Source organism: Lepidochelys olivacea (genome assembly GCF_965140295.1).
Source record: "Lepidochelys olivacea isolate rLepOli2 genome assembly, chromosome: 11".
Classification (NCBI taxonomy): domain Eukaryota; kingdom Metazoa; phylum Chordata; order Testudines; family Cheloniidae; genus Lepidochelys; species Lepidochelys olivacea.
This window is the reverse complement of record NC_140421.1, coordinates 63,524,503-63,551,490: the sequence shown is the minus strand read 5'-3', so window position 1 is coordinate 63,551,490 and position 26,988 is coordinate 63,524,503. Positions and strand designations below refer to the sequence as shown.

The 26,988-nt window shown below is 45.6% G+C and overlaps 1 protein-coding gene and 1 long non-coding RNA gene across 3 annotated transcripts in view; one reads left to right on the top strand and one right to left on the bottom strand.

The window, feature by feature from the left end:
* KLF7 (KLF transcription factor 7) overlaps positions 1-26,988 on the top strand; it is a 66,877-nt gene that overhangs the window by 21,071 nt on the left and 18,818 nt on the right. Inside the window, exon 2 of one of the 2 annotated variants that reach the window (XM_084643810.1) lies at positions 20,806-21,234. In XM_084643810.1, the coding sequence (XP_084499936.1) occupies positions 20,806-21,234 (429 nt within the window). Of the gene's footprint in view, positions 1-20,805; positions 21,422-26,988 lie in introns of both variants that reach the window. The other variant, XM_084643809.1, reaches the window with a different exon arrangement.
* LOC311528071 lies at positions 11,102-14,848 on the bottom strand. The gene is made up of 3 exons (XR_014713505.1): positions 14,740-14,848; positions 13,437-13,556; positions 11,102-11,644 (listed from the first exon to the last, which is right to left on the bottom strand). It is a non-coding gene; the product is annotated as an uncharacterized lncRNA (long non-coding RNA).

The following is a 26,988-nucleotide window of genomic DNA, read 5'->3' as shown; positions in this document are numbered from 1 at the left end:
CCACTCTGGAACGCATACAGGGTATCGTTAAACATTTACAACCAATATTCAATGGGGGCCACATCCTGAAAGATATCTTTCCCTCTCCGGCTTTAAAACAACCCCCCCCACCCATTCATGCTCAGATGCAAGCTCCCCACTGACCAAGACACACCAAGTCAAAGCAGCACCAGCCTGTGCCATAACATGCAAAACCTGCAGACATATCTTCACCATTACAATGATCAATACCCTCTCCCCAGCACACCTTTCAATATCCCTGGGTCCTAAACCTGCCTGTCATATATGGTATACCTCATCCAATGCTCTAAATGCCCAAACAACAGCTATGCGAGTGACAGACAATCACTCCACACAGAATAATAAAAAGACAAGAACACCACGTCACCCATGGGTAAACACTTTTCACAAAGCGGTCACTCTATATCTGACCTCTCAGCCCTTGTCCTCAAAGGAAACCTGCAAACCACCTTCAGGTATGAGCCTGGGCACTTAAATTCATAATTTTGCTTGACATTCAAAACCAGGGACTCAAAGACACTGGATTTATGGCTTATTACACCAATATGTATCCCACTAATCTCCCCCCCACCCCCACTTTTTTTGTCCTACAGCTGCAGAAGTGTTAACTGCCCATTCCTCCTTGAATGGTCTTTTGCTAAATAGTCTGTTCCACCTTGTATTTAGCTGTGAGACACTGATTAAAATTGTAGAATCATAGGACTGGAAGGGACCTTGAGAGGTTGTCTAGTCCAGTCCCCTGCACTCATGGCAGAACTAAGTATTATCTAGACCATCCCTGACATGACTACATTTCCCAGACCTGAAGAGTTCTGTGTAGCTCAAAAGCTTGTCTCTTCCCCCAACAGAAGTTGGTCCAATACAAGATGTTACCTCTCCCAGCTTGTCTCTCTGACAACAATATAATTTTTAAAGCTCTGGTGATTTTTAAGCCCGTGTTGTGATATTTGGTGGACCTGACTCAAGATTTCTGAACCCTTGGAGCTTAGCAGTATTGCCAAATTGGGCTCTCTCAAAAAGGAGCTTGTGTATGGAGGAGGGGAGGGAAATGTTGTCATTATGAAAAACCTAACAATTTAAAAATGCTTTTTCCTTGGAGAACAGCCATAGTAATTTTCTTCCCCTCTTCCCAGGTTCAGCACCAGCAAGCACTCCTGTCCTCTCTCCTAGTATTGCAGTGTTAATGTTGCTGCTGTATTGATTGAGTCAGGCTCCACTGCCACTGGGGACTGTGGCCGGGGGGGGAGGGGGGGAGGAATTGTTTTTAGTCTTAGCCCTGTGCTTCCTCAAATGCATTTTTTAGCCTTTTCTTGGCAAAAGGGCATTTTGAGCTTTTATTTTTTAATAGGGTGGGGGTGCCCCATTGTCCGTCGGCCGTCTCATCCACACTTTCAGGTAACTCCTGAGGCTGCTCCCACTTGAATTGGCCAGGTCTCAACTTGAGGACCGCTTTAAAACCAGCTCTGATTCTGTGCCCTTGAGAAGCTCCTCAAGGAGCCTGTTAGTGAGCACTGTCGGCTGCTGGAATGTGGATAAACACCGAGTTACGGGAACAGGAGAGGTTTCCTCTTTGTTGTTTTGCTCCCTTTCTAAGCAGTCAGAAAAGCAGAGTGCAAGAAAAACATATCCAGGGTGGGGTTTTCCCTCCTCTCCCCAGGCTGCTATTCATGACCTTGTTAAGCAGCTTGGTCTGCCTCAGACAGCGTAAGCGGTAATTTTAAGTGTATGGAGAAACCAAATGTGGCTTTTATTTTTCCATATGACAAATTGCCAATCGCCGGTTTTACTTGCAGTACATTTTGAGTGGTCTCTGGAGAACGCAGTCACCTTGAGGGGGTATTTATGAGGAAAAATGACATGAGAATTAAAGTTCTTAACACTCACATAAAAATAGCTTTATCGCAGATTTTCGTCTCCAGCCAGGATCTTGCTTCCAGGAATGGATGATTTTGTAAGGGGAGGCTGGCACGAGACAACTCTTGATGCTGCTTTGGCAGATGAAGTGAGGGGCGGGGGTGGAAGGGACGGGAAAGTATGGCTGAGACATTAAAAATGAAGGTGATGCACTCCACATGCACATTGCGGATTCCACAGCTCTTCTCATACGAGCAGATGTTTTCTCTCCTACTCTTTGGCCAAAATCCTCCCCCAGGCTACCTGTTTCCTTCCCGAAAAAGATACATAACTTCCTAGCCAGGGAATGTATTTGTCCCCTGCTCATTATTAATGATTATATATTTCTGGGGTTTGCCTTAGCTAAGTACATCATGATGCTGTTTGCCTCACAGTGCAACTCCAAGGCTTTCTGTGGCTCCCACATTCTCTGCTAAATATATCAGTGAAGCAGGGTTCATGGAAATATTTTATAAGAAAATCTGACCTTTGTGTGGTAGTTTCCAGACCCAACCACCCCCTAGTGGGAAAGTCCCGTGAGTAGAACAGTGGATAAGGAGGTGGGAGACCTGGGTTCTGTTCTCTGGTATCCCCATTTGGTCTTAGGAAAGTCACTTAAGGCAATGTTTAAGATGGGCACCCAACTTGAGGGACTTGGACCCTGACTTTCGTAGGTGCTGAGCATCCACCATTCCAGTTGGAGTTAAGGTGCAGGTGCTCCTTACTTGTGAAAAATCAAGCTCTTCTGGGTGCCCCAAGTTAGCCATCTAAAACTAGAGGCACCCAAAATTAGACTCATTCCAAACCATCCATGTCTCACTTTACCCATCTGTAAAATAGGGATAATTACAATTGTTCCACCTTGGAAGGTCCTTGATGTCTACAGAGAGACAGTGTTGTAAATTATTGCTGCCACTTTTAACGTGCTGCCTCAGGGAGCCTGAGAACAGATGTGAAGTCTCTTGTGACACACGGGAGGGCTGGATAGTGACAGATATTTATTTCTGGCCCCCGTTATATGAAGTAGGCAAGGTTATGAGTCTAGTGGCAACTGTGGCATCTCTTACCTTAGAAGAGCAGAGATAAATGGAGCAAGGCAAGCTAGTTGCAGGCCTAACTAGGCCTATGGTCTGGTTTGTGCCTCCTGCCCTTAATATGAGCTTTCAGCTGTGCCATAGCCAATCTAACAGCTTGCAGAAGCTGCAACTAAGCGATTTCCCCTATGTACAGGGACATTCATGTTGACACTCTCTGGGTGAAATCCTGGCCCACTACTATCACTGGCAAAACTCCTATGGACTCAGTGGGTCCAGGATTTCGTGCTCCGACTCCTACTGGATTCTGTGCGGATTCAGGCTAAATTCATTGCTGTTCCCTGCCATGAGTTAGGGATTGCTTGTGCCTGGCTCTTGTGCGTGACAGCTACCATGGCTTGAACTGGTACCTCGAGAGCAGGAAGTACGAGCCGCTACAGATTGAGCTAGAGAGCCAGACTCTCATCCTCTGTGGATCAGGCACAAAGGGGACATGTAACACACACTGACCAGGGGGCGACATGAGGAAGACGCAAGGAAATCTCACCTCCTTTGGATGCCTCCGTTGACGGGGCTGGGCACAATTACAGCCCCTGTGTTCTCCTGAGTGTAGGAGCTGCGGTCCTCATAGCACCCTCTGAGGGTATGTCTACAATATGCGCTGGATGGACGGGCAGCGATCGATCCAGTGGGGAATCGATTGATCACGTCTAGTCTAGACGCGATAAATCGACCACCGAGTGCTCTCCCGTCGACTCTGGTACTCCACTGAGCGAGAAGTGTAGGCGGAGTCGACGGGGGAGCGTCAGTGGTCGACCTACTGCAGTGACGACACCGCGGTAAGTAGATCTCAGTACGTTGACTTCAGCTACGTTATTCACGTAGCTGAAGTTGCGTAACTTAGATCGATCCCTGCCCCTAGTGTAGACCAGGCCTCGAGTTTCTGCACTGCCTCTTACGTGGATCTGTACCTATCAGTCCTGGTGCTCAGATCGTAAGCTCTCGTTTTGTTCTGTGTTTGTACAGCACCTAGCACAATGGGGTCCTGGTCACTGACTGGGAACGGCAATACAAATAAATAATTATGATGGACGCCCTACATGGATGAAATAGATGGATCAGCAGGAAGCCAAGATTTTCAACAGTGACAGGGGACAGTGGGAGGCTCTGTATTTGGATGCTCAACTGGAGACACCTTAAAGAAACTGCCCTTCGAAGGGGTCTCAGGTTGGGCACCCAGAGTCACTCATCTCTCTTGAAAATCTTGGCTCGAGCACATAGGACAATGATAGCTAGAGGAACCTGTGAACTCTGATCTTGGGCCTTTCATTTTAAAATGCATTTATTTTATTTGCAATTCTGGGGCTTCCCACACCTCCTGTGCCTAATTTGGTTACTTCATTCCTATTTGGGTAGGGGAATATTTAAGAACTTTAATTCTTCCATAGTACTCTGACATTGTCATAGTGTTTTTGGAAGCTGGGCCCAGGTAATATTAAAGTATTAAGGGCTTCCAGAAATTTTACATGCCAAGGATAGGTGCTTGTCCTGTGGTCTCTGTGCTATGCGTCTGCTGGAGTCAAGGTAACTTTCGTATGTTTATATCCAAAATAAAATTGCAGCTCTTGAAAGCTGTAATTTGTACTTGGGGAAAATGATGTTTGTGTTTAGCGGGGCTGTACAAGAGCGTGCTACCAGGAGTCTGAAAATGTTTGTGATGACAACAGAGTCCACTTTGGGGGCTATTAAAAATGGCTTTAACTGGGCAGTACTGGTGATAAACAGAGTGTCAGAGAAATATACCTTGCCAAAGAGGTCCCCCTACCCCAAACTATAGACTAGATCTGCTTAGAGAGAGAGAGAGAGAGAGAGAGAATACACTTCCACTCTTCCCCTTGTAATAAGAAAACACAATTTGCAGATATTCCTTCTCACAATTACATCAGGGGCTTCGGCCCTGTCTCAGAAAGATAAAGAGGGGAGGGGTAAGCAAAACTAAAAGAGGGAAAAGCCAGCTTTGTGTAGCGGAGAAATAAACAGAGGTACATGGAAAACTAGGGGAAATGCAGAATTTAGATAGGAAGTTTACAACAATTGGAAGGACTAGAACTATACAGAGTATGATGTATGTATATGTTAATATCACATATACAACACACTCTCCCTCTTTCCCTTGATCATAAGTAAGGGAAGTGGGTTGCCTTTGCTTGCTTTCTGGGGGGTGGTGAGGGAGCACCCGTGGACGGTAGAACAAGGCAGCCATCCCCATCTGCACAGGGTCAACGGTTAGCAACGATGCTCCTGCATATAAAAAATGAATTCAGTGTCAGAGGGGAAGATTTAATTGCCTAAGCAGCAGGCTGCAAGATTTTGGATTCCCAAGAGCAACATGTTCAAATTCCAGCAGCATCAGCTCAGCCTTTTGTCTCCGAAAGAGAGACACTGAGTTCCAGGCCGTTCGCTGGGAGCAGGTTTCTCAGGGACCTGAGTGACAGAGAATCTTTGTGCTCTGCATGGACATTAAAGAGCCTGTGATACTGATGTAAGAGTTGAGATTTGCCTTTGGCCAGACCCTCCTCCCCACACTGTCTCCGTGCTATCCAGGGGCTGCGGCTGCATTTCTGTTTTCAGAGGGTGGTGTTTTGTGACGTATTCTGGGATCCTTTGGGATGAAAGGCACTATTGTGCGTGGCTGTGTCGTTTTGTAATATATTTTGCAGGGATATTCCGCAATAAGCATAAGAACAAGCAAAGGTGGCAGGGTTTAAGAGATGCAGTGACCCTCACCTAGACGTACTTCTTCCAGTAGGGCAGCATTTGAGAAATGGTCATTCCTACAAGGGAAGATTCATGATGGGAGCGGCCAGTGGGGAGGGGGAGGAGGTGGCAAATAAGATCAGAGAGATAGAACAGAGCCTGACTTTGGGGCGGGGGGGGGGGTGTCATGAAAACGCGGGGGAAAAAAAGCTTCTGACTTGGAGACAGACAGACAGACAGTCCCCGTCCCCCCCATTGACTTGGCTGTGCTCATTAGGAGAGAAATCTCTAAAATCTTAGTGTCAGAGCTCCTTTCATCCTGGATACGCCACCACCCGGCCTTCCTTTCCCTGGTCTCTCTCCTAGGTATCCTGCTTCCAATAAACCCAAGGACTCCGTGCGCTAGTCTGCTGCCTCTCTTACTGTATTTCTTATAGGGGCAGAGAAAGCGGGGAGCGTTCCTGGGGCAGGCACGTAATAATAGGCTTATCACAATGACATGACCTAACAAAGCCCCAGCACATCAAGATGTCTTGACTTAACTACAGGAGGGTATGCAACATGGGCACCAGGAAGTGCTGGCTTCCAGCAACAAGACGTTGCATCCCTTCTAGGTTCTGTTTTTACTGACTGTCGCTATTCATGTTTCACTTAAACAGCACTCGCTCATTGGTAGATCTCAAAATGCTTTATAAACGTGGGTAAGGCCCCACAGGCCCATTTCACCAATAGCATATGGAGCTGCAGTAATTTACATCCGCTGATGATATGGCCCAGGTTGCTGAAGTGGCTTGTTCAAAGTCATCCAGAAAACGAGTGGCGGAGCTGGCAAATGGAACATGGGTCTCCTGACTCCAAGTCCCATGCTTTAGCCACTGGCTGCAGTGTCTGCTAGACAGTACATTAACAGAATAGCGATGAGGCACAACTGAGAATTAAGCAATCCCTAGTTAAATGCTTGGCAGGCCAGTCCTGCATTGTGGGTGCACTACCGCCAGGATTTAATAATTGGGCTCAATTCACAGAGGGCTGGAACTCGGGAGCAAATTCTTTATAAAGCAGTTTTAAAAGAGAACTACTTGAAAAACAAACCCGTACAACAACTAGCATCAATTGCCATACAAAGAGAGAAGGAAGAATCAGTTAGACGGTGGCCACGCACAGGTGATGAAATCTATGACTGGCAAGTGACAGTGGATGACGTGGATGTGCAGGTCACCTCGTGAAATCTGGTCCCTGTGTCTGTAGTTGTTGCAGGGGAGGGAGGGAGGTTGGGGGGTAGAAGGGAGCCATAACATTCAAAACCAGTGTGTGGCTGCTTTTATGTATTTCCTGTTTTCCCTTTTTGGTAACACTGGCATTAGTAAAATATGGGAGATTCATCATCAAATAGAATAATTTGTTCTTTTACAGGACATGCCAAGTTCTGCCTTCACTTAGATCCACCCAACCACAGTGACTCTTTATGTGTCTAACCAAAGGCAGGATCTGGTTTGGAATGACTAGAGGCCATCATGCTTAGCTGGTGTAGGTGGGAGCAACTGGAGGCAGTGGGGTGTTGCCCAGTTACACCAGCTAAGGATCTGGCTACCTTTTCCATCCTTTAAAAAAACAAAATCTGATTTTTTTGCTCAGTGTAAACAAGTTGGAAGCTTGAAACTGTAATCTGCTTTTTCTGCACTGAGATTTGTGTTTTATCCCCATGGAATACACATTGTCTTGCATTTGTGAGATAGCTAATGGCTTTAAAAAAAATTACCACCACAAATTACCCAATAGATAAAACCAAAAAAAGGCAAATCATTAGCTTTTTTATTGATTTTGATCTAAGAGTTGTTGGGCTGTTTGAATCTCTAAGCTGAATTCAGACCATTGATCTTAGTGTAACTGGGGTCATAGTTTGGCTCCCATGTGTTTGTTATGATTTAGAAATGGTATAAATGCTCTTCATTCTATTTGTCCTGACTGTGTTCCACAACACATTCCTCTCCTTACCCCTGCTTCCTGTTTCCCAGGCAGGTCCCACCACCTCTTCCTCTCAGCAGCCAAAAATAATATAGAAGTGAACAATTTTTTGAGCCGAAAGATTTAACAGTGAATGGGCATTGTAGGAAGAGAGGACTCACCTAGTGGCTAAGTTGATGTAGCAGCTCTGTCTGCTGTACAGTCCCCTGCTGACAGTAATGCCATCCTGCGGTAGGTTGCCTCATCTTGCGACTCAGCCCTCCAGTCGGGTCACATTTTAGTTCCACACTCTTTCATGGTAACAGAAAGTCCAAACAACTCCACAAGACCTCGTGTCAGGTCTCCGGCCCCTGACTCTGGGTGCAGCAGTCCTTACACCCCTCTCTCTCCAGGCTCTGAATTGTCCCCCTTACATCAGGGGGCTTCATACTGCCTTCCCTGTGGCTGGTGAGGGAACCCAGGCCCACCTTCTTGGTTCCAGTCCAGGGATGCTAAGAAAGCAGCCAAGTTCCACACCGTTAGACACCTTGCCGCTGCCTCCCTGGACTCCTTCCTACCGTGCGTCTTTCCTTAGGCCTTTCCCCTCAGTCCCTTCCTGGGTGCTTGGTAAGAAGCAGCATCTTCTAGGATACTCCTCAGGGGTCCAGTTCCTACCCTTGCAGCAGGATCAGCCAGAGGCGCTTACTCCAGTCTGTGTCTTCCAGACAGCTCCATTTTCTCGTGCCCAGAGAGGGACTGTAAAGTTCTTCCCTCTCCCTCTACAGCCCCTCAAACTCCAGTCCAGTGGCTCAGGACAATCCACCTCTAGTCCCAGGCTTCACTGCTCCTAGTTTCAGACTTCTATCAGCCTTTAGTTACCTTTCCCCTGGGCCTCCTCCCTTGCCTTTCTTTCCACTGCCCTCTGCTCCTGCCTTCCTGAAGCCCCAGCAGGGTTTGATCACCAATTGTGCCCCACACCCCTCCAGGTGCCACCCAGTGGCCTAATTGGGCTCCGGCTCCTGTTAACCCAAAGTTAAGATTGAGAAATCAAGCCTTTGGGTTAGGAATTTCAACTTAATGCTGCTCCTTGTTGATACACCTTAAAACTAGAGCAGAGGAAATAATTCATATTAATAACTTTAGTTACGCCTCATATTTTGAGTTTATTCATCAAACATCTTCTTGAGTTTTTAGTTTATGGTTTGAGTGTGACTGTTCGCAATTTTGAATACAGTGCAGAGTGAAATCTTAATTCGCATATGTATGTTAGTTGATGGGGAGGAAATTTAAGCTACTCATGGATTTTAATTAACCAACTCTAAATAGTACATTCTGAGTCTGTGAGCCAGTCCAGAGCTATCCACCAGCATGGGTTCTTGCCCCACTTGCACCATGTGGGTAGACCCTATTGTGGAATCAGGACCTGGAATATGGCTCTACTTTTTAAAGTTCTCAGCCATCAGCACCGTTTTTATTTAATCCACTTCTTATGGCATTTTTACTGTGCTCCCTGGGACCTGATCCATTGAGTACAGTGGGAGCTGGATTGAGCAATTGTTAGAAGCTAACTGTCTCTTCTGACTATTTATAACTCTAAACGAGAGATGGGCCCAAACAGGAAACAACACTGAAATCTAAATATTAACAAATGTAGGTGAAGTTTGCAGCTAGGCCTAATTTTGCAGCTTAAGGCCATGTCTTCCACTGACACCGAACCATTCTGGTTTGTTACACAAATAAGAGGATTCTTCATCAAAAGTCTAACACTGTATTTCCTCTCTCTTATATTATCCTTATCTAGCTACCTGCAATCTATATTACCCAGTTGTGCTGGTATGTAACTTTGTGTAGGAAACTCTTGTTTGTATTGTATATTTCTATGCTGCTATTTGATGGTTTTCCTGGCTTATGCAGAAGGATAGCATTAAGGTTGAATGCTCAGGTGTAACTTTTGGAAGTTCTTTACTTCTGAATGCTTGCTATACTGACATTACTGGTATTTTTTTTGTTTGTTTGTTTTTTGCGTGGTTGGTTTTGCATGGAATTTTTCTTGGTTTCTTTAAAAAAAAAAATCAACAAAAATACCCTTGGCTATTCTGTTTACAGAGTAGCAGCCGTGTTAGTGTGTATCCGCAAAAAGAAAAGGAGTACTTGTGGCACCTTAGAGACTAACCAATTTATTTGAGCATGAGCTTTCGTGAGCTACAGCTCACTTGCATCACGAAAGCTTATGCTCAAATAAATTTGTTAGTCTCTAAGGTGCCACAAGTACTCCTTTTCTATTCTGTGTAGAGTCTGTCCATTTCTTTAATCCAAAGATGTTTATCCAGATACCTTTGGAATTCAGCCATCCTTAACCAAAGCATCTTCTAAGCTTGGTCACGCCCCAAAGTTATATATATTTTAATGAGCAAAACTGGTGTAGCCATTTGGAACAAGGTTTGTTAGATTGTTAACTCAATGACCAGGTTTTGATATGGCTTGATTTGGGATGGCCTGCATTTGGTAGGATCTAGGTTCTGACTGGTTTCTAATTGAGACACTTGGAGCATCCTGGGTTTAGGACTCATTGGCCAGATTCTCCCCTGGTACAAATTGGTGTAGCTCCATTGAAATCAGTGGAACTTTGCCAACTTATGGCAGCAGAATATCTGGTCCTTTGAGTTTATTAGGATCCTTGGAATCTGGGATATCCTTGGCTACATCCTGAAATTATGTCGCCACAGAAGACAGAAAAACTGTATTGTCAGTGTGTAAAATGATGACTCTCTGTGCATTAATTAAAGCTGCAGAACTGGTTTTATTAAAATTTATCTTGACTGCCTTAAGTATCAAGGAGATCTTCAAAACAAGCCAAGTTTGAAGTTTCTGGTTTCAGCATCTTTATGTTCTCATAGATGCCAAAAATTCTGTTTGCAACATCTGGGGAAAGTATAGCATTTTAATTGTGATGGGAACAGATCAGTAAAAAAATGTGTTTTTTGCAGTTGAGTTACACAGTGGCTATTTTTGCCAAACATATTTCCTTGAAAGTTCACCTTTGGGGTGGAGACCATGCAGGGAAAATTTTCAGCACAAAAGGAATTTATTGTGAGCAATAAACCCTGTATCCTGAGTGACACATTAGATCTAAATGATGCAGCAGAGATCACAGAATTATCCAGCACTGCCTTTCCCCCCCGACTTAGTTGCCATCTAGCCCAGTCCAATCGAATCAGTGTCATTCACTGTGGGTAGCTTATTTTGATCACAGAATCCTAGAATATTAGGGTTGGAAGGGACCTCAGGAAGTCATCTAGTCCAACCTCCTGCTCAAAGCAGGACCAGTCCCCAACTAAATCATCCCAGCCAGGGCTTTGTCAAGCCTGACCTTAAAAATATTAAATTAAATTTATTTTATGCCCTCTCAAATGTTACGCTTTCAATGGGCTGCAGATTTTTGCATTGATAATTAAGAACTGCACTATAGGAGCTGCCAAAAAGAAAAGCTTGAGGTTTTGGCAGCTGGGTGAGGGACAGATGATGGCTTTTGGAACCCAGGAAGTCATGATCGCCGGTGTTGGCTTATATTATTCAGGAGGTGGTTATGCCTTTTGGTAATAGGGAGGAGAGGCATCTTTTTAACTCCCTCTTTTGGACAGCAGCAGAGGGAGATTTTGCATTTTGGGGATGGGGGCTTTGCCTAGAATTCCTCATCCCCCACTCCACCCACGGGTTGCCCCACTGTACTCCATTCCAATATCCACCGTTGTGGCCCAAAATGAGAGAGCTACATTAACTCGATGCTACTGCCAATCTGATCAGCAGTGAACTAGTGTATGTGGGCACTTTACACTGTTGTGATCAGACTGCAGGGGATTTTACAGGTTTCCGAATGATTGTTTCAGGCTGTCTTCAGATTCAGGCAGATGTCTCGGTTTTCACGTTCTGCAGGCTTTCTTTGCAATCATGAGACTTGTGCAGTAGTTTATAGATGACACCTTTTTTACATGCAACTGAAAAACAGGAATTAGAAGGGGAGTTGGAAATTGACCTTAACTAGAGCAGGTGCTCTAATAAACTCCCCTACAGGAAGAATCCTTGTAAATAGTGTAAACTGAGTCTGAAGTTCAGACCTGCAGATACAGCACATTCAACATTTTCATTTTCTGTCACAGCCTAATCCAAGTACCAAATTTATTAATTAGGTTTTGGATAACTTCCAGGTTCAGTGCTTGATGTCCCATTATATGTGCAGTAAAATGGCACTTAAAAGTAACTAGCACATTCCAGATAAGAGAACTGCCTATGGTCTGCTAGAAAAATTCAAAATCAAGATGTAATAAAATATAGTGTCAATAAAACAGAAGAATCAGCTGAACAGAGCGAGTAGGTCCCTTATTGAGTTTCTGTCCTAAATTCCTTCTAGGTATTTGGGCTTTTGTTAATCCAGTACTGACCTTTACCCACCCCATCTCCCTTGTGGCTCCCTCACTCCCAAAACAACTCAGACATTTTTAAGTATTATGAAGATTCCACAGAGAAGCTAGATGCTTCTGAACTGAACTTGCTTTCTTAGAGGGCTCAGACATATGGGCCAAATTCTAATATGTTACCCAGCTGTAAATGTGGAGAAACTCCATTGCCTTCACTGGTGTTATCTGAGATATACGCTGTTGTCACGGAGGTCGTGTCTACGCATGGAAAGTTAATCCGGAGTAAGATAGGGTGTGAACTTAAAGTGGTCTAACTATTCATAATTTAACTCCAGGTGTGGTTGCTCTTATTGTGGAATAAAGATGTCCACAATCAAGAATAGCTCTTCTGGATTTTTTCAAGAATAGCTCTTCTGGATAATTGCCCATGTAGACAAGCCCGTAGAGTGCTATTGGGGCAATAGGGTGGGATTTGACAGTGTTCTGAGTTTACCTTACTCTGCTCTCATTGATGTCAGGGGTAAAAGTCCCTTTAACTTCAACAGGAGCAGAGTTAGGCCAGCATGGAGCACTCGTGAAAATGGCACCCATAATATCTCATGTAAGTTCCAACTCAGAGACAAGCACCAGGGCTTTTCTGGCTTTGTGCTGTACAGGCCAGAGTATACTGATGTGTTTCAATAAATAATAATTGTTCCGTATTGAATGAGAGCCAGAGGTAAGGCACTACATAAACTAGGCAGCATATGTTTCTGGATTGATATTGGATCAGTGCTAATACAGCTTTAGGTAGAATCATAAAATACAGACCAGATCCTCTGCTGGTGTAAAATGGTATAGTGAAGTAACTGGAGCTGCATAGGTTTACACCATCTGAGGATCTAGCCCTACACGTTTAAATGGAATACCAAAGTATGCAACACCTGCATTAACTTGGGTGCTATATAGACCACACAGTATTTTAGGATACATTTTAAGGAACCAATTGGCACTGGTAGGCATCTGTGTGAGGGCAGGCAGGGTTCTGTCTGGAACGTGAGGGTTCCTAGCATGTGATGTTCAGAAAGTACTTCCCTTGCAATTGTATTTCAATGGAGAAATCGGGCTGAGGTATTTTAGGAAATGGCCACACGCGAGATTGCCATCCTCTGTTAGCCAGCTCCTTGCGTGAGTATGGAGCCTAGTACAATCACATCCTGTCTGTCACTCGTAAATCATCCTTACTTTGAGCTGGCTGAACTGTGAAGCAAGGTGCAAAGAAAACGATCCCTTGTTCATTGGGGCAGGTGGATTGAAGCCTTCGGTCACTTTTTATCCCTAGCCTGAAAAATCACCCTGATGGCAACCACTGGTCTCTGTTCTTATTGCATACCTGATGTGAGCTATTTTCTTCTTTGAGCGGGAATCTTCAGAGTCTTTATTGCTGTAAATCATATAGATGCTTGCTGATGTTGGCTGCTGAGGTCCAGTAGACTTCCTGCACTTCAGAAACCTGAAGTACACCAGACAGACCTCTCAATGGGCCTTGATTATGGACTGAGTTATTCATTCAGGACCTGAATTCCCCTCTGCCCCATAAAAGCATACTCTTGCCATTTAGAGACAGTCTGCTTATCCTAAGGGATTGACCATCAAAGAGAGGACACTTCACCTATATTAGGGGCGGGCAAACTTTTTGGCCTGAGGGCCGCATCGGGTTTCGGAAATTGTATGGAGGGCCAGTTAGGGGAGGCTGTGCCTCCCCAAACAGCCAGGCGTCGCCTGGCCCCCGCCTCCTATCTCCCACACCCCCGCCTCTCATCTCCCATCCAACCCCCCTGTTCCCTGATGGCTCCCCCAGGACTCCTGCCCCATCCACCCCCCTGTCCCGCTCCCTGTCCCCTGACCGCCCCTGGAACCCCCTCCCCCACCGCTGCCCCATCCAACCCCTCCTCTCATTCCTGTCTGCTCCTCCGGGACCTCTTCCCCATCCAACCACCCCTTCTCCCTGACCGCCCCTGGAACCCCTGCCTGCCCCCCGCCGCCCCATCCAACCCGCCCTCCTTCCTGACTGCCCCCTGGGGACCCCTGCCCCATTCAGCCCCCCCGTTCCCCACCCTCTGACTGCCCCGACCCCTATCCACGCCCCCGCCGCCCACCTCCGAACTCCTCTGCCCTCTATCCAACCCCCCTGCTCCCATCGCGCTGCCTGGTGCACTGGTAACGCTACAGCCGTGCCGCCCGGCTGGAGGCAGCCACACACCGCGCAGCACAGAGCACCGGGTCAGGCCCAGCTCTGCAGCTGCCCCAGGAGCTCGCAGCCCTGTTGCCCAGAGCATTGCATCAGTGGCGCAGTGAGCTGAGGCTGCGGGGCAGGGGCCGGGGGGCAGCCTCCTGGGCCAGGAGCTCAGGGGCTGGGCAGGAGGGTCCCGCGGGCTGGACGTGGCCACGGGCCATAGTTTGCCCACCTCTGACCTATATCCTCTCCAACCAAGGTTCAAAATCAGCCCAGCTCAGAAGTGAATGAAAGCTGCCCTCTGATGGCTCTTCAGAAGAGGAGTCTGGTAGTCAGTCCAATTCTCAATGGACGGGTCAACATCACACCAGCCACCACCACAAAAATGACAGTAACGGGTGCACTTGCCGGCAGGGCAGCCAAGGACTCAGTGGGCATGGAGACAGAGGTACCCTCTTACCTCGAAAACTGGTCGATAGGATCAGAGCTCGGCATCTGACTCCCTTCAGTCCCTTGGACGATCCCACTATGTTCCTCCAGGTCAAGGCTGAAGGCAGAGGCCGGACTTCATGAACCTAGCAATTAAGAACAATAACAATGCATTGTGGGGGCGGGGGTGAAGGAAAGTGGCTTGTTGTTTAACAATTCGACAAGCGAGGGCAGCAGCCAGAGCCATGCCTCCTCTAGTGACTTGGGGTAGAGAGGAAAGTCAGGTAAGGTATTCAGCCTGAGCAGAAAAGGGCGTGCGGGGTAAAGAAACTTTGTTCCTGCACCAAAGTACCAGCTCTTAGCAAAGGCAACAGCAAATGGGACTGTGGTTGGGGGTACAGGAAGGAGGGTGCTGGAGTTCTCTCTTGTCATACCCCTTCCTTTTTGTTAACGGCTTTGTTTCTAATGCTGATTAGATGGAGGCCTTTCTTGGCTCAATGTTTTTTTTCCTATTGCCTTGGTGGAGGGATGAGGGTAGGAGTTGGGTTCCCCCTTTTCCTGCCCATTATATTGTTTCTTTTTCTTGTGGTTGTTTTCTTTCCCTCTGTGGGGAGATGGGCTCCTTTGGCTGGTTTTGGATTTCAGAGGCAGAAGGCAAGACATGACCAGCTGGTGTCTTGAACTGACACAGGTGCAAAGACGGCGGGGGGTGGGGAGCCAAGAATAATTACAGGTTTCTGAAGCGTCAGGCCTTGCCTGAAAAGGGCTCGCCGAGAAATTGCTCTTTATGGAAAATTGGTGGTGAAGCTGAAAAACTGTCAGGACCACTATTGTTGTCATGGTGGGGGTAATCCTGCCTTAAAGGGACAGTGCCTCTCTGTTCCCTCTGTGGGAAATGAGAAGAGAGGACACAGCCTTTCCAATGTCAGCGCAATTGAAATTTCATGTGACTTGTCATTGGATTTAATGGCCTTGTGTCTCTGTCGGTGTCTCTTTGCTGGAACCTAAGATTATGCTCTGTCTCTCTCTCCAGAGCTTTTTATTTATTAACCCCTGAATCTCTGTGTCTCTCCCAAGAGACAGTGGGTAGCTGGAAGAGAAAGACAAAATGAAACAAGCAGCAGGGCTGCTGACAAACTTGTTTCTTTTTTCCCTAAGGGGGGAGATTTTCAAAGGAGCCCACCTCATTCAAAGTCAATGGGAGCCGGGTGCCTGACTCCAATGTGTGCCTTTTGAAAATCTGCCCCCACTACCTGTTATCATGCATCTGGAGAGATTTGGGATCCCATATTGGATCCACTGCCTGCAGTTCCAGGATCCTAGTTTAAATAGAAAACAGGCCTCCTCTTTTCTGAAGGTGCCCTGCCTTCTTCTTGTCTAGCAAATGCACGAATAGCCCAGGGACAGTAGCTTTTGTGGTCCGGTGCCGCAGATTCTAATTGTGATTCTTGCTGCCTCGGGTTTCAGTTTGCTGAGAGAAGTGGCAGAGTAGGACTGTGAATGACAGGCTTATAAAATTGTTACTGGTGCCCACAACAGCAATATCCATGGGATCTGTAACTGGTTCAAGAAACAGTTGTTCATCTTGCAGCTGATCAATGCTCTCTCATTAGTAGTGCACATTTCTGCTGTGGCTTGTATGATTTGTCAGTGAGTGGGAGGGGAAGAGTAAGTGAATGTCCACAGACTGGGGCCTTTCCCGCAAAAGAAATCCTCAGCATTCATTTAAAGGGGGAAGGCTGCAGCAAAAAGCATCTCCGACAATCACATGTAGCCAGGGAAGTTAGGCAACAGCAACATGTGACGCTCTTACAACTTGCCCAAGTGTTTAATGCTGACTCCAGGAGTTTCAAGCTTCCTCTTCTCCTCCACAAGCAGAGAAACCTCAGAGGATGAAATGGGCGGATGTTCCAGGGGCTGATTTGCATTGTGCAGCAGGAAATGGGAACCCTTCCAAAGAAACTAACTGAAGGGGGGGAGGGGAAGACAAATAAGCAATTTCTCGACTCCTGAAACAGGATTGTCAGCGGAGCCACACATCACAGAGAGATGACAGAAGTCTCAGGTTCTTAGCACCTGTCTTGTACCAGATTAACTTTCATAACATTATTCTTGGATTTTGCAAATTATCAAACCTGAGGGCCTGGTTTCAGTGCTTCCTGGCCACTGTACTTCAAATGCTAACTGAAAAATAAAGGGATCAGCTGCTGGTTGCAGTCTCTTCAGTTCCTTGTGGAATGTAGCATCCCCAGTGGCAATATAAACCGAGACCCCCAGTGCATCCCAGGAGTTACCCTTCCAATATCTCCAGAGAGAGGTGCTCTGAGGTGAGAGCAGTAGCCTGGGACCTGGGAGATTTGGATTCAATCTCCTGCTGCACCACAGACCCCCAGGTGTGACTTTGAACAAGTCATTTGGGGTCTCGGTGTCTCAGATACCCATGTGATAAATAGGGATAATAGTGCTTCCCTAAAGAAGAGGATAGTTGTGAGGATAAATACATTAAAGATTGTGAGGCACTCACATACTAGTGTAATGCAGGCCACGTAAGCAGATAAATAGACACGTAGAAATAGCCTGTGTCTACACAGGGAATTCGCCCCAGTTTCAGCAGCCAAGGTATCTGTACCAGTGTAGACAAGGAAAGCCTTTGTATGGGTGCAATGATTTGCATGGGTGCATGAAATGATTTATATGGGTCCAACTGCAATAGTTGCTTAGATTGGTGCTAATTCCTATAGACCAGGCCTGAGAGAGCTTTATGAATAACTGTGCTTTATCCTCTTCTTTTGACCTTTCCCCCTTACCATCATACCGGGTGGCAACCAAAGTCAATAGAAGTACAATCATCTCTGTGAAAAGGGCATGTGCTCTTTTTGGAGCAAACCTATGGGATCAGATGTTTACTCAGGGTCCAGGACTCGGCTCAGAGAAATGGTGTGCGCGTGACTCAAGCTCCACATACGATTAGCCAGGCCCCTCTGCAGTCAGCAATGAAACAATTGACAAGATTGCTATCTGAACAGTCACTAGAGTCAGCATCCCAATGAGAGGACAGCATTGGGGCCAGATCCTTGGGCTCATGTAGATTAGTACACATCCATTGACTGCAGTGGAATTACACTGATTGGGGTCAGCCGAGTGTCTGGCTCAGCATTTCTGTTTATTTGCAGATTCAGTGATTGTGTGTACACTAAGCATAATTACAAAGCAGTTCCTATCAGGGCTACTGGTGGGAGCCTGACCGTGGGCAAGGCTCTGGAGGGCAGCCTCCTTTTTATAATCATTTTTTGTTAGACTTTCTTCAAGGCAGGTTCAGCTAAATGGGGATGTTGACTAGAAATGTATCCAGCTGCAAGAGCCTCATTATGCCAGGGTCCTGTTGGTGCCAAAACCAGTTGGAATATTTTGTTGTAAACCTTGCCCAATATAGACAGGGCTGTAAAGACAGCATTGGATTAGATTTCCTTTGGAAGATGTTATTTTGAACCATTAGACTCTAAACTGTTTGGACCAGCGCCCAGCACCAGGGGGTTCTTGTTCATGACCAGGCTCATAGGCACTATGAGAATACAAATAAATAATAATAATAATAAGAGAGCTACAAACCCATATTTTAAAAAATGGAAGTTCTGCCTTGTGCCAAAGCCCCTGATGGGGCTGCAGGGAAAGTGTTAGGTACTGGCTCAAACCTTCCCCTATCCTACTGTACACGGCCAGTACAAAATACAGAGTAAGGCCAAGACTTTCCAAAGCAACTAGTGATTTTGGGGTATCTCAGGTTTTGGGTGCCCAGCTTCACACAAGGGTCCCAATTTGCAGAAAGGACCGAGCGCTCGGCCTCTCTGCCGTGTCTCAAGTTGGGCACCCATTAGTTACTTCTGAAAACCCTGGCCCTCTGTTATTAGTGGTGGACCACACCATGTTCAAACCCAGGAGAATTAGTGCTTAGCACTTCATTCTTCAAAGTGCTTTTACAAACCCTGTAGCTCAGAACACCCCAAGTGGTGGATAAGGAAGTAACACCTCCATTTTATAGGCTGCAAACCTGAGGCAGAGAAAGAAATGATCTGTTAAAGACTAGGGGGATAGAGGTCAGAACCAACTAAGATTTGATCTGCCGAGCTCCTGGCTCCAGCCCTGTGCACAGAGAGGTAACACAAAACACACAGTTATGTAAATGATATCCATGTGATACACTGCAGCGCCACGTTACTATTTGTTATGCAGTTTGAATGCCTTACCTGCACTGTGCCCATGGCTCCATCTTTCTGCTTCAGGCCTCTAAGCTGCTTCAAACAGCTACCATTTAAAAACAAATAAAAAATGAATGGCCTGCAAAATATTTCCTCCTTTCCCTAGCCATGACATTTCTCCCACAAAATTACATGTGAAATAGGCAATACCCATTCCTAGATCCATGATGGGTTAAAAGTAACTCAGACACTTCCCAGAACTATCAGTGGGAGCTCTTTATAACCCTGCTGATGAGACCTTTATACCGTGAAGCCAAGAGTCTCTCACCTCTCTTCCTGTTTCGGATGGTTTGAGGCTTTTGTTTCTGGCCCAGGTGTTGAAAGGTATTGGATTTACAGGCTTAGATTTAATTGGGCATCCAACTCCCATAGACTCCTTTGAAAAATCTCACACTAATAACCCAACCTTACCATCTATGGTAAGAAAGGATGTGGACAAACTGGAGAGAGTCCAGCAGAGGGCAACAAAAATTATCAAGAGGTTGGGGCACATGATTTATGAGGAGAGGAGAGGAACTGGGCTTGTTTAGTCTGCAGAAGAGAAGAGTGAGGGGGGATTTGATAGCAGCCTTCAACTACCTGAAGGGGGGTTCCAAAGAGAATGGAGCTCAGCTGGTGGCAGATGACAGAATAAGGAGCAATGGTCTCAAGTTGCAGTGTGAGAGGTCTAGGTTGGATATTAGGAAACACTGTTTCACTGGGTGGGTGGTGAAGCACTGGAACGGGTTACCTAGGGAGGTGGTGGAATCTCCATCCTTAGAGGTTTTTAAAGCCCGGCTTGACAAAGCCCTGGCTGGGATGATTTAGTTGGTGTTGGTCCTGCTTTGAGCAGGGGGTTGGACTAGATGACCTCCTGAGGTCTCTTCCAATCCTAATCTTCTATGATTCTATGATATGAACATGCTCTTTCAGGGATAATTTGTAGAGGTTTCAAAAATGAATTAGGTAGATGATTTGTCTCATGCCAACTCTTGTAGATTTAGAATCAAGATGCGAACAGGGCCAGGCTTTTCAGGTAGAGGAGTGTGAAAAATAGCACTAATTAAACTCTGTAAAACTTCCCAAACTATTTCTAACTATTTTCTGTAAAAATAAGAATACCTGAGGGTATGATGTGCTGAAAGGCTTTATTGGCCCTCATTTGGCCACTTTTAAGTCAGGTGGTCCTCCTGACCTCAGGGTGAGAAAGCCTTTGCACCACAGCATTATGTCCATGCTCATAGTTTGTAAAAGAGAGGTGATGGCAAGTTTTGTGCAGTGGCCACCTTAACTCCACCATAATCAAGCTTTTTGTAAATGATGTGTGTGCTTGTTTAAGTAAAAGCCAGGTGTGCTCCACTGTACAGGGAGCCAGAAAAACCTCTAAAAATGACCTAAAGTAGCTAGAGCAGTGCTTTGGATTGGGGTAATTTTGGGGGTGAAATCCCACATTTGTGTGAAGAAAGGTTAAACAATTCTCTGGAAATGTTACTTTTTTAAAAACTGATGGCTACCTGAAGCTGCTCAGAGGTTTGGCTTGTTAGAATAATTCCATGTGGAGACAGATTAGTGGGCAGAGTGCAGGTGAGGCAATCAGAAAGTGCACTGGACACTCTTCCTATGGCTCTGCAGTTTATTACATGCATTGCATCACAACGTAGTTCCAAAGCTGGTCTGTACCGCAGGAGTAGGTTTATCTCGTGTCTTTGTGCATGACCACTTTGGTGTGTATAAATGTTATCTCCGAACTGTTCTGGACACAGAGAGATTACCATGCCTAGCCTCCTGCCGCAGCTGAGGGTTAATGCTGAGATGGGTTTCTAATGATGGTTTCTTTCCCTCCCTCCCCGTCCCCCCTGCAGACATGCCTTGAGTTGGAACGTTATCTTCAGACGGAGCCAAGGAAGATCTCAGAGAACTTTGGCGAGGATTTGGACTGTTTCCTTCACACCTCCTCTCCTCCAGGCTCAGAGGACAGTATCCGACGGCTGGACCCCATCCTGTTTCCAGTGGAGACGAGTACATGCGACAAAAGCACCAACATGGACCTTATCCTGTCACGAGACAAACTGCTGTCTGCGACGTGCCTCAGCTTGCAGCCCACCGGCTCTTCCATAGAGGGTTACGCTGCTGTCAACCAGGCCCAACTCAACGCAGTGACCTCATTAACGCCCCCTTCCTCTCCTGAGCTCAGCCGCCATCTGGTAAAAACCCCACAAACTCTCTCCGCAGTGGACGGCACGGTGACATTGAAACTGGTGGCCAAGAAGGCATCGCTCAGCTCAGTCAAGGTGGGAGTGGCGGCGGTGGCAACAGCAGGCACGATAAAGAGTGGGCAGAATGACGGTGAGCAAGGAGGGGCAGGGGCCGAGGCATCCCCGGAAAACAAGAAGAGGGTTCATCGCTGTCAGTTTAACGGGTGCCGGAAGGTTTATACAAAGAGCTCCCACTTAAAGGCTCATCAGAGGACTCACACAGGTACTGGTGTAGGATGCCTCTCTCTCTCCTTGTTCTCCTAGCCACCTAGCCATTACGGTCTCCTTTTATTTCTCTTTTTTAAAAGCCTTCCTCTCTTCCCAAAAGTCAAAGCCTCTAGCTATGAAATGGGGGCCGCGGTGGAAAAATGTTGTAGGCCTGCATCTGTGTCTGAAGAGAAGGGGGAATTCATGCTTTACCTGTTGTTGTCTTATGTGTCGCTGAGATCTGCTTACCGGGTTCTGGTGCAAAATCGGTGCAGGTTGCCTAAGGGAATGGGATGCCCAATTCCCATTCAAATGGTTGTTACTGAAATATGGGATTTGGATGCCTCGTTCCCACAGGTGCCTTGTAAAATTTTAATTTCAGTCAAGTCTTATTTGGTTGAAATGGAAAATATTGTAGGTAACTTTCAAAAAAAAATCCAAAGATTGTATTCTAAATCTGAAATATATATATATATATATATATAGAGAGAGAGAGAGAGAGAGAGAGAGAGAGAGCTGGCTGGATACACTCATAAATTCTGGCTCTGTTTGGCTGCTCTAGTGATGCAAAGGAGCCAGAATGTACTGGTGAATCTGAGCGCTGTGTGTGGGTATGGGGAAAAGGGAACAAGAGATTAGGCTGTAAAGAGGGAGATTAGGTGGTTGTTTTGGGGAATATTTAATAATGGGGTGTGTGAGTTTCACGGTCTAAGCTATTTGCAGCATACCAAATTGGCTTAGATTTGGCGATTGAGAACCCACAATCCCCTGTCATCTATTTATAGTCCCTAGAAGCTTTTTGGTTGCAATATTCATTGACAATAATAACTGTGAAATCGACTAGTATCACTGCTTTGTTCTAAGCTTCACATGTGATAGGCGACAATAAATTCCCATTAGCACTATCTTATCATGTGATTATTCTCGTTTCCAGAGGGATTGCTGTAATCAGTTTCTTCAATTTTACATGAAAATGTGTGGCCTCTTAACGATAACTGCACATTTAATTCACGATTGTATTGTACAAGCGGATTCCTAGACGCTAGGTTGGTCCTGCAACGTGAAAAGAAGCACGTTGGACCAGTGCAGTAAATCAAACATATCTGTGGATTGTTGAGAGCTGCATCCATCTTGCTCTCAGTAGCATTTAAGAAGTTACATGGTGTAAAACATAAATCGTAATGTAAAAATGGATTTTTTTTAATCATTAATATGGGCATTCTGAATGCTCCCAGTGGTGGGAGCCATGTTGCCACAAGTAACCTCACTTGTGATTCAGCCAATGAAGGAGTAGCCCCATCAATGTGCGCTTGAGCAGGGGGGTAAATGTTTTACCACCTCTGGCATTAGGCTCCATTTTGAGAATACTTTGCAGTAAGACAGACACCTGTCACCACTGTCAGACTACATATATCAGTCAAAACGTTTACACTGGAGAGAGTGCCCCCACCAGAACCATCAATGTTAATGTGTGTTTCAGATTTGAAACCCTGATCTCTCCAGAGCCAAAGCCACTGTAGCTTCTGCTCTAAAACCAGAAGTGAGCTATCTTCTGGATCCACTTCAGATGTCACACAGGTTGGCAGAGAATGAGACACATTTCACAAGAAAGGGCTGACCTCATGAAATTTTCAATATCTAAGATTGGGGGACTTGCAAAAGTTACTGATCTTGTGAAATTTCCACTGTTTGGAATCAAAATCTTGCAAGAACAGCCCACCGTGTTTTTGATGCTTTTGAACTACAAGCCGTCGACCTGGTTCAACATTAAGCCTGAACTCCAAACCTGTAGCCAACCAAGATCATTGCCTCAGCCCATCTGTATTTCAAATGTTTTATAGTTTATAGGTGGGGAGAAGTGTTTCTCACTATGGCCTTGAATCTGGAGAGCCTTACCTGTGCTGAATAGAGGTCCTAGCCCACAAATCATCCCACTGGCTTCAGTGTGTTTACTTGTGGACTGAAGTGCCAATAGGTGTAAACAAAGATATCAGAATAAGATCACAGATTATTTCTTGGCTTTCGGAAGAGGTCCTACTTGGCTTTCACAGAGAAAGGCCAGTGACAGAGGTGGTTCTGAAAGCATGAAGAATACCCAACTGCGGAACTTTCTCCACGAATGTCCTGCCTATGCTACAGATACAGCCCTAGTGGTGGACTCAGTTACATCACAGCTGTCCCCAGGAACAGTTGTAAAGCACAGTTCTGTTGTGCCGTCGCGGTGGGACACCTCACTTCATTTTAAGAGCAGTGTGAAAGCCATGGGCATGGTTTGAGGATCACTGCATTGTAACAGGATCTCCTTCCACGACTGCATATGTAGTATGATCAGGAGCTTAAATCTGATCACTCCAAACAACAAAGCTAACACAAGGAGAGAGTCAAACTGCCTCCAACACAGAGACAGTAAATGTTAGAGGGGAGTGGCTTGGGAAATTCTGGGCTATATATTGTACACGGCTCAAGCTGTCTCCTCCCAGCCCCAACACCCAAAATTATAGACAAGAAGCAGTCATCTCGCTTGGTTCTTTGTTTTCGCATGCAGCCTGCTTGGATCTGTCGTCGGTATAATGTTGTTGTTGATTGTGAATTTGGCCGACAGTGCCAATGGCCACTAGCCACTTGGCTCAGTCAGTAGCTGAACTAGGGGATCTGAAATGATTGCAAGATATTTTACTTTGGCTGGTAGCTCGCTTGTGAGTAATACAAGAGCCATTTGCCAGTTACTGCTCTGTGCAGAAAGGGCAGGATGGCGCTTACAGACAAAGAGTTCTCAGTATGGGGTTCAGACCAAGCAGAAGGAAGATCACTCAACTCGTGTATAAAGACAACATGCCGGATCAAAAGGATTCACTCCTTTCCATGAAAATTAAAACCATGTCTGTTGGGGGAAGACTTTTATTCCTTTTCGTTTGTATGTAACGCTGACCGGACACTTGGCTGGCTTTATTTAGTGTGTGATGATCCAAACGGAGCCAGGCATGCTACAAAATGATAGCAACTCACTAGATCTGACTTTTTCTTATATAGTGTGTTTATATAAGCAGTAACATTTAGAGGTTTCCTGTCAGGATCAGGATCGCAACATGCTAGGTGCTATACAAACTCCTATTATTCTGCTGCACCATATGTAAGATTCAGGAGATTATTATATGGCACGCTTGATGCAAGATTTTCACTATGAAATCATCAGCCTTTGGAAAGGGATGAACAACTATCTGTATAGAAGAGAACTTAATTTGGAAGGGACAGTATAATCTGAACAAAACAGAAGGGAATGGGAAATACGGAGTAAATGGAGAAATTAAAATGGAGGTTGTACAGACTGAAATGGGGGAAGCCAAGCAGTGGGTAGGCATACGTGTGTGACAATGAACTTTATATGGAAGGAAAAGGTGAGCTGGGTGTCGGGGAAAGTCGTGCAGCTAATGTGGGAGTGAGGTGTGGAATCTAAATGGAATAAATGGAGTCGGGCTGGCTGCAGATGTAATCCAACCGTAACACATTCAATTGCACTTAATCACATAGCAGACATCAGCGCAACGACAGTTTGTTTCTTTGGGAAACAGGGATTTTAGCCCAGTCTTAAATGCATGGAGCTGAATTACCAATGTAGCGGGGAGCAGAGGGGGAGCTAATTGGAATGGTCAAAAAAAAAAAAAAGTCATCAGCCGCCTCCTAAATTAGAAGGCAGGATATTGCTGGCGAGGGTCTGGATGCAAACACATCTAGAATTGAGCTGGCACATGACCTAAAGAAGGGTTAGTCACCACGATTCATTTTGTCCCTAAGCTCAGAGGCCAGTGGAATAGAGGGCCTATAAAGCTTGTCGTATTGGACTTCCTTGTACTAATATGGGGTGGAGGGGGGAGTATAATGATGGGATGGAGTCTTTCTGGCCAAAAATAAACACCACTGATGGACTTGCAAGGAATATCCTTAAGTTGGGGATTTTATTCAAGATGACCTTCTGATAGGTCCTGCTTGGGACTCCTTTGAGTGTCTTTTGGGATGTTCTGGGGACTTCAGGATTTTTTTTTTCTTTTTAAAATTGGGATCTGGTGAAATCTAACTTCCCAGTGCTTTCATTTCCCCAGGTATCTTAAGGGCTTTAAGCAGTAGCCTGTCTCACATTGTCTTCCCATTTTACTATATAGTGTCTTTTATCCAAAGTGCTGGGTAAGAATAACCAAACCCAAACAAACCAACCACTTGGTGGTCCTGCAGGAGAACAAATTATTAGAGTTACAAGAAAAAGAAAAGGGAGACATCAGGTCATTAGAAGCAGCATTAAACAATAGGAAGGGATAAAGGCTTCGAGATGGGATTTAAGATAACAATGGGAAAGATATTTCCAAAGAGGAAAAGTATAGTATTTTGAAATGGCAAGAGAAGAAGGAATAGTGGTACGAAGAGAGAGAGGTAACGGGAAGGAATAGGAAGTCAGGGAATAACTGGGGAAATAAGATGATTTGATAGCAAGACCAGTGATAGCATTAGCGTGTGAAGTAATATCTACATTGTACTAATGAGATAGTGCAAGTGGGTAGGAAGCCAGCCAAGCAAGAGGAGAAAGATATGAATAGCCAAGCAAAGCAAATTGGGGGAAAGAAATTTGGAAGAGCTGCGCAGACAGCATGGAAGAAATCACGACCGGAGATGGCCTGCCTTTGGCCCAGGATTACTGCTGTGCCAAAAGAAAGAGTCACGGCTTTATGTGATGTTTAGAAGATAATCTGCAGGGGTTAGCAGCATGACAAATGGAAGGGCAGGAAGGGAGTCCTTGGTCACAGATAATTCCAGGCTTTCCTATGTGTGACAACAGAAACAGTAGGTGCACTTAGCAGGAGGAAATCCTTTCTGGGTTAGATTTACTTTGGGGTAGTTGGGTGTATTTTTGCATTGCTAAACTTGAAGGGTTTTTTTTGTAATTTGAATAGAAGTGAAACTAGAGTTCATCTAGACTGATTAAAATGAGCCTAGTCTGGGTTTTCCCTTCCTGAGTCTGTTTAATGTTCAGCTAGTTTTGGAAAAACTTTGCCATTTCACTTTTGAAAGTGCCCAAGTCTTACGCCTGTGAGAGTTGTGACTGTGGAAATGGGCCCTTCAAAGGTACTAGATCATAGGAGAAGATCTACATAGACGTAAATTACCAATAGATAGTACTTACATTTTAAAACTTTTTCTTTATCTACAGACCAGCTGCAGCAACATGCAAGGTCCCCCATGTGACACGCCAGTCTGCTTCAGGGGCCACCTCTAGTGTCCCTGGGTAGCTATCTCCATAATCATTCAGTCCTTGGTCTCGGCTGAGGCAGAGCAGACAACGGTGTCAATTGTGTGGACAACAATTCTCAAGTAAGGGGACTGAGCCCTTATAATGAGACCCTCGTCTCATTTCACATGGATCTCTATATGACCATTGGCTCATAGTTGTTTTTGGTCACTGCTGTCCTGAGCTGGATTAGGAACGGTGGCTGAGGGGTGAAAGACTTTCTCCTGAGCCAGTGACTTCTCTGAAACACCCGTTCATTCTGAGAGGACCAAATCCTGTCGTCATACAGATGGGCAGTGGGAGGAGCC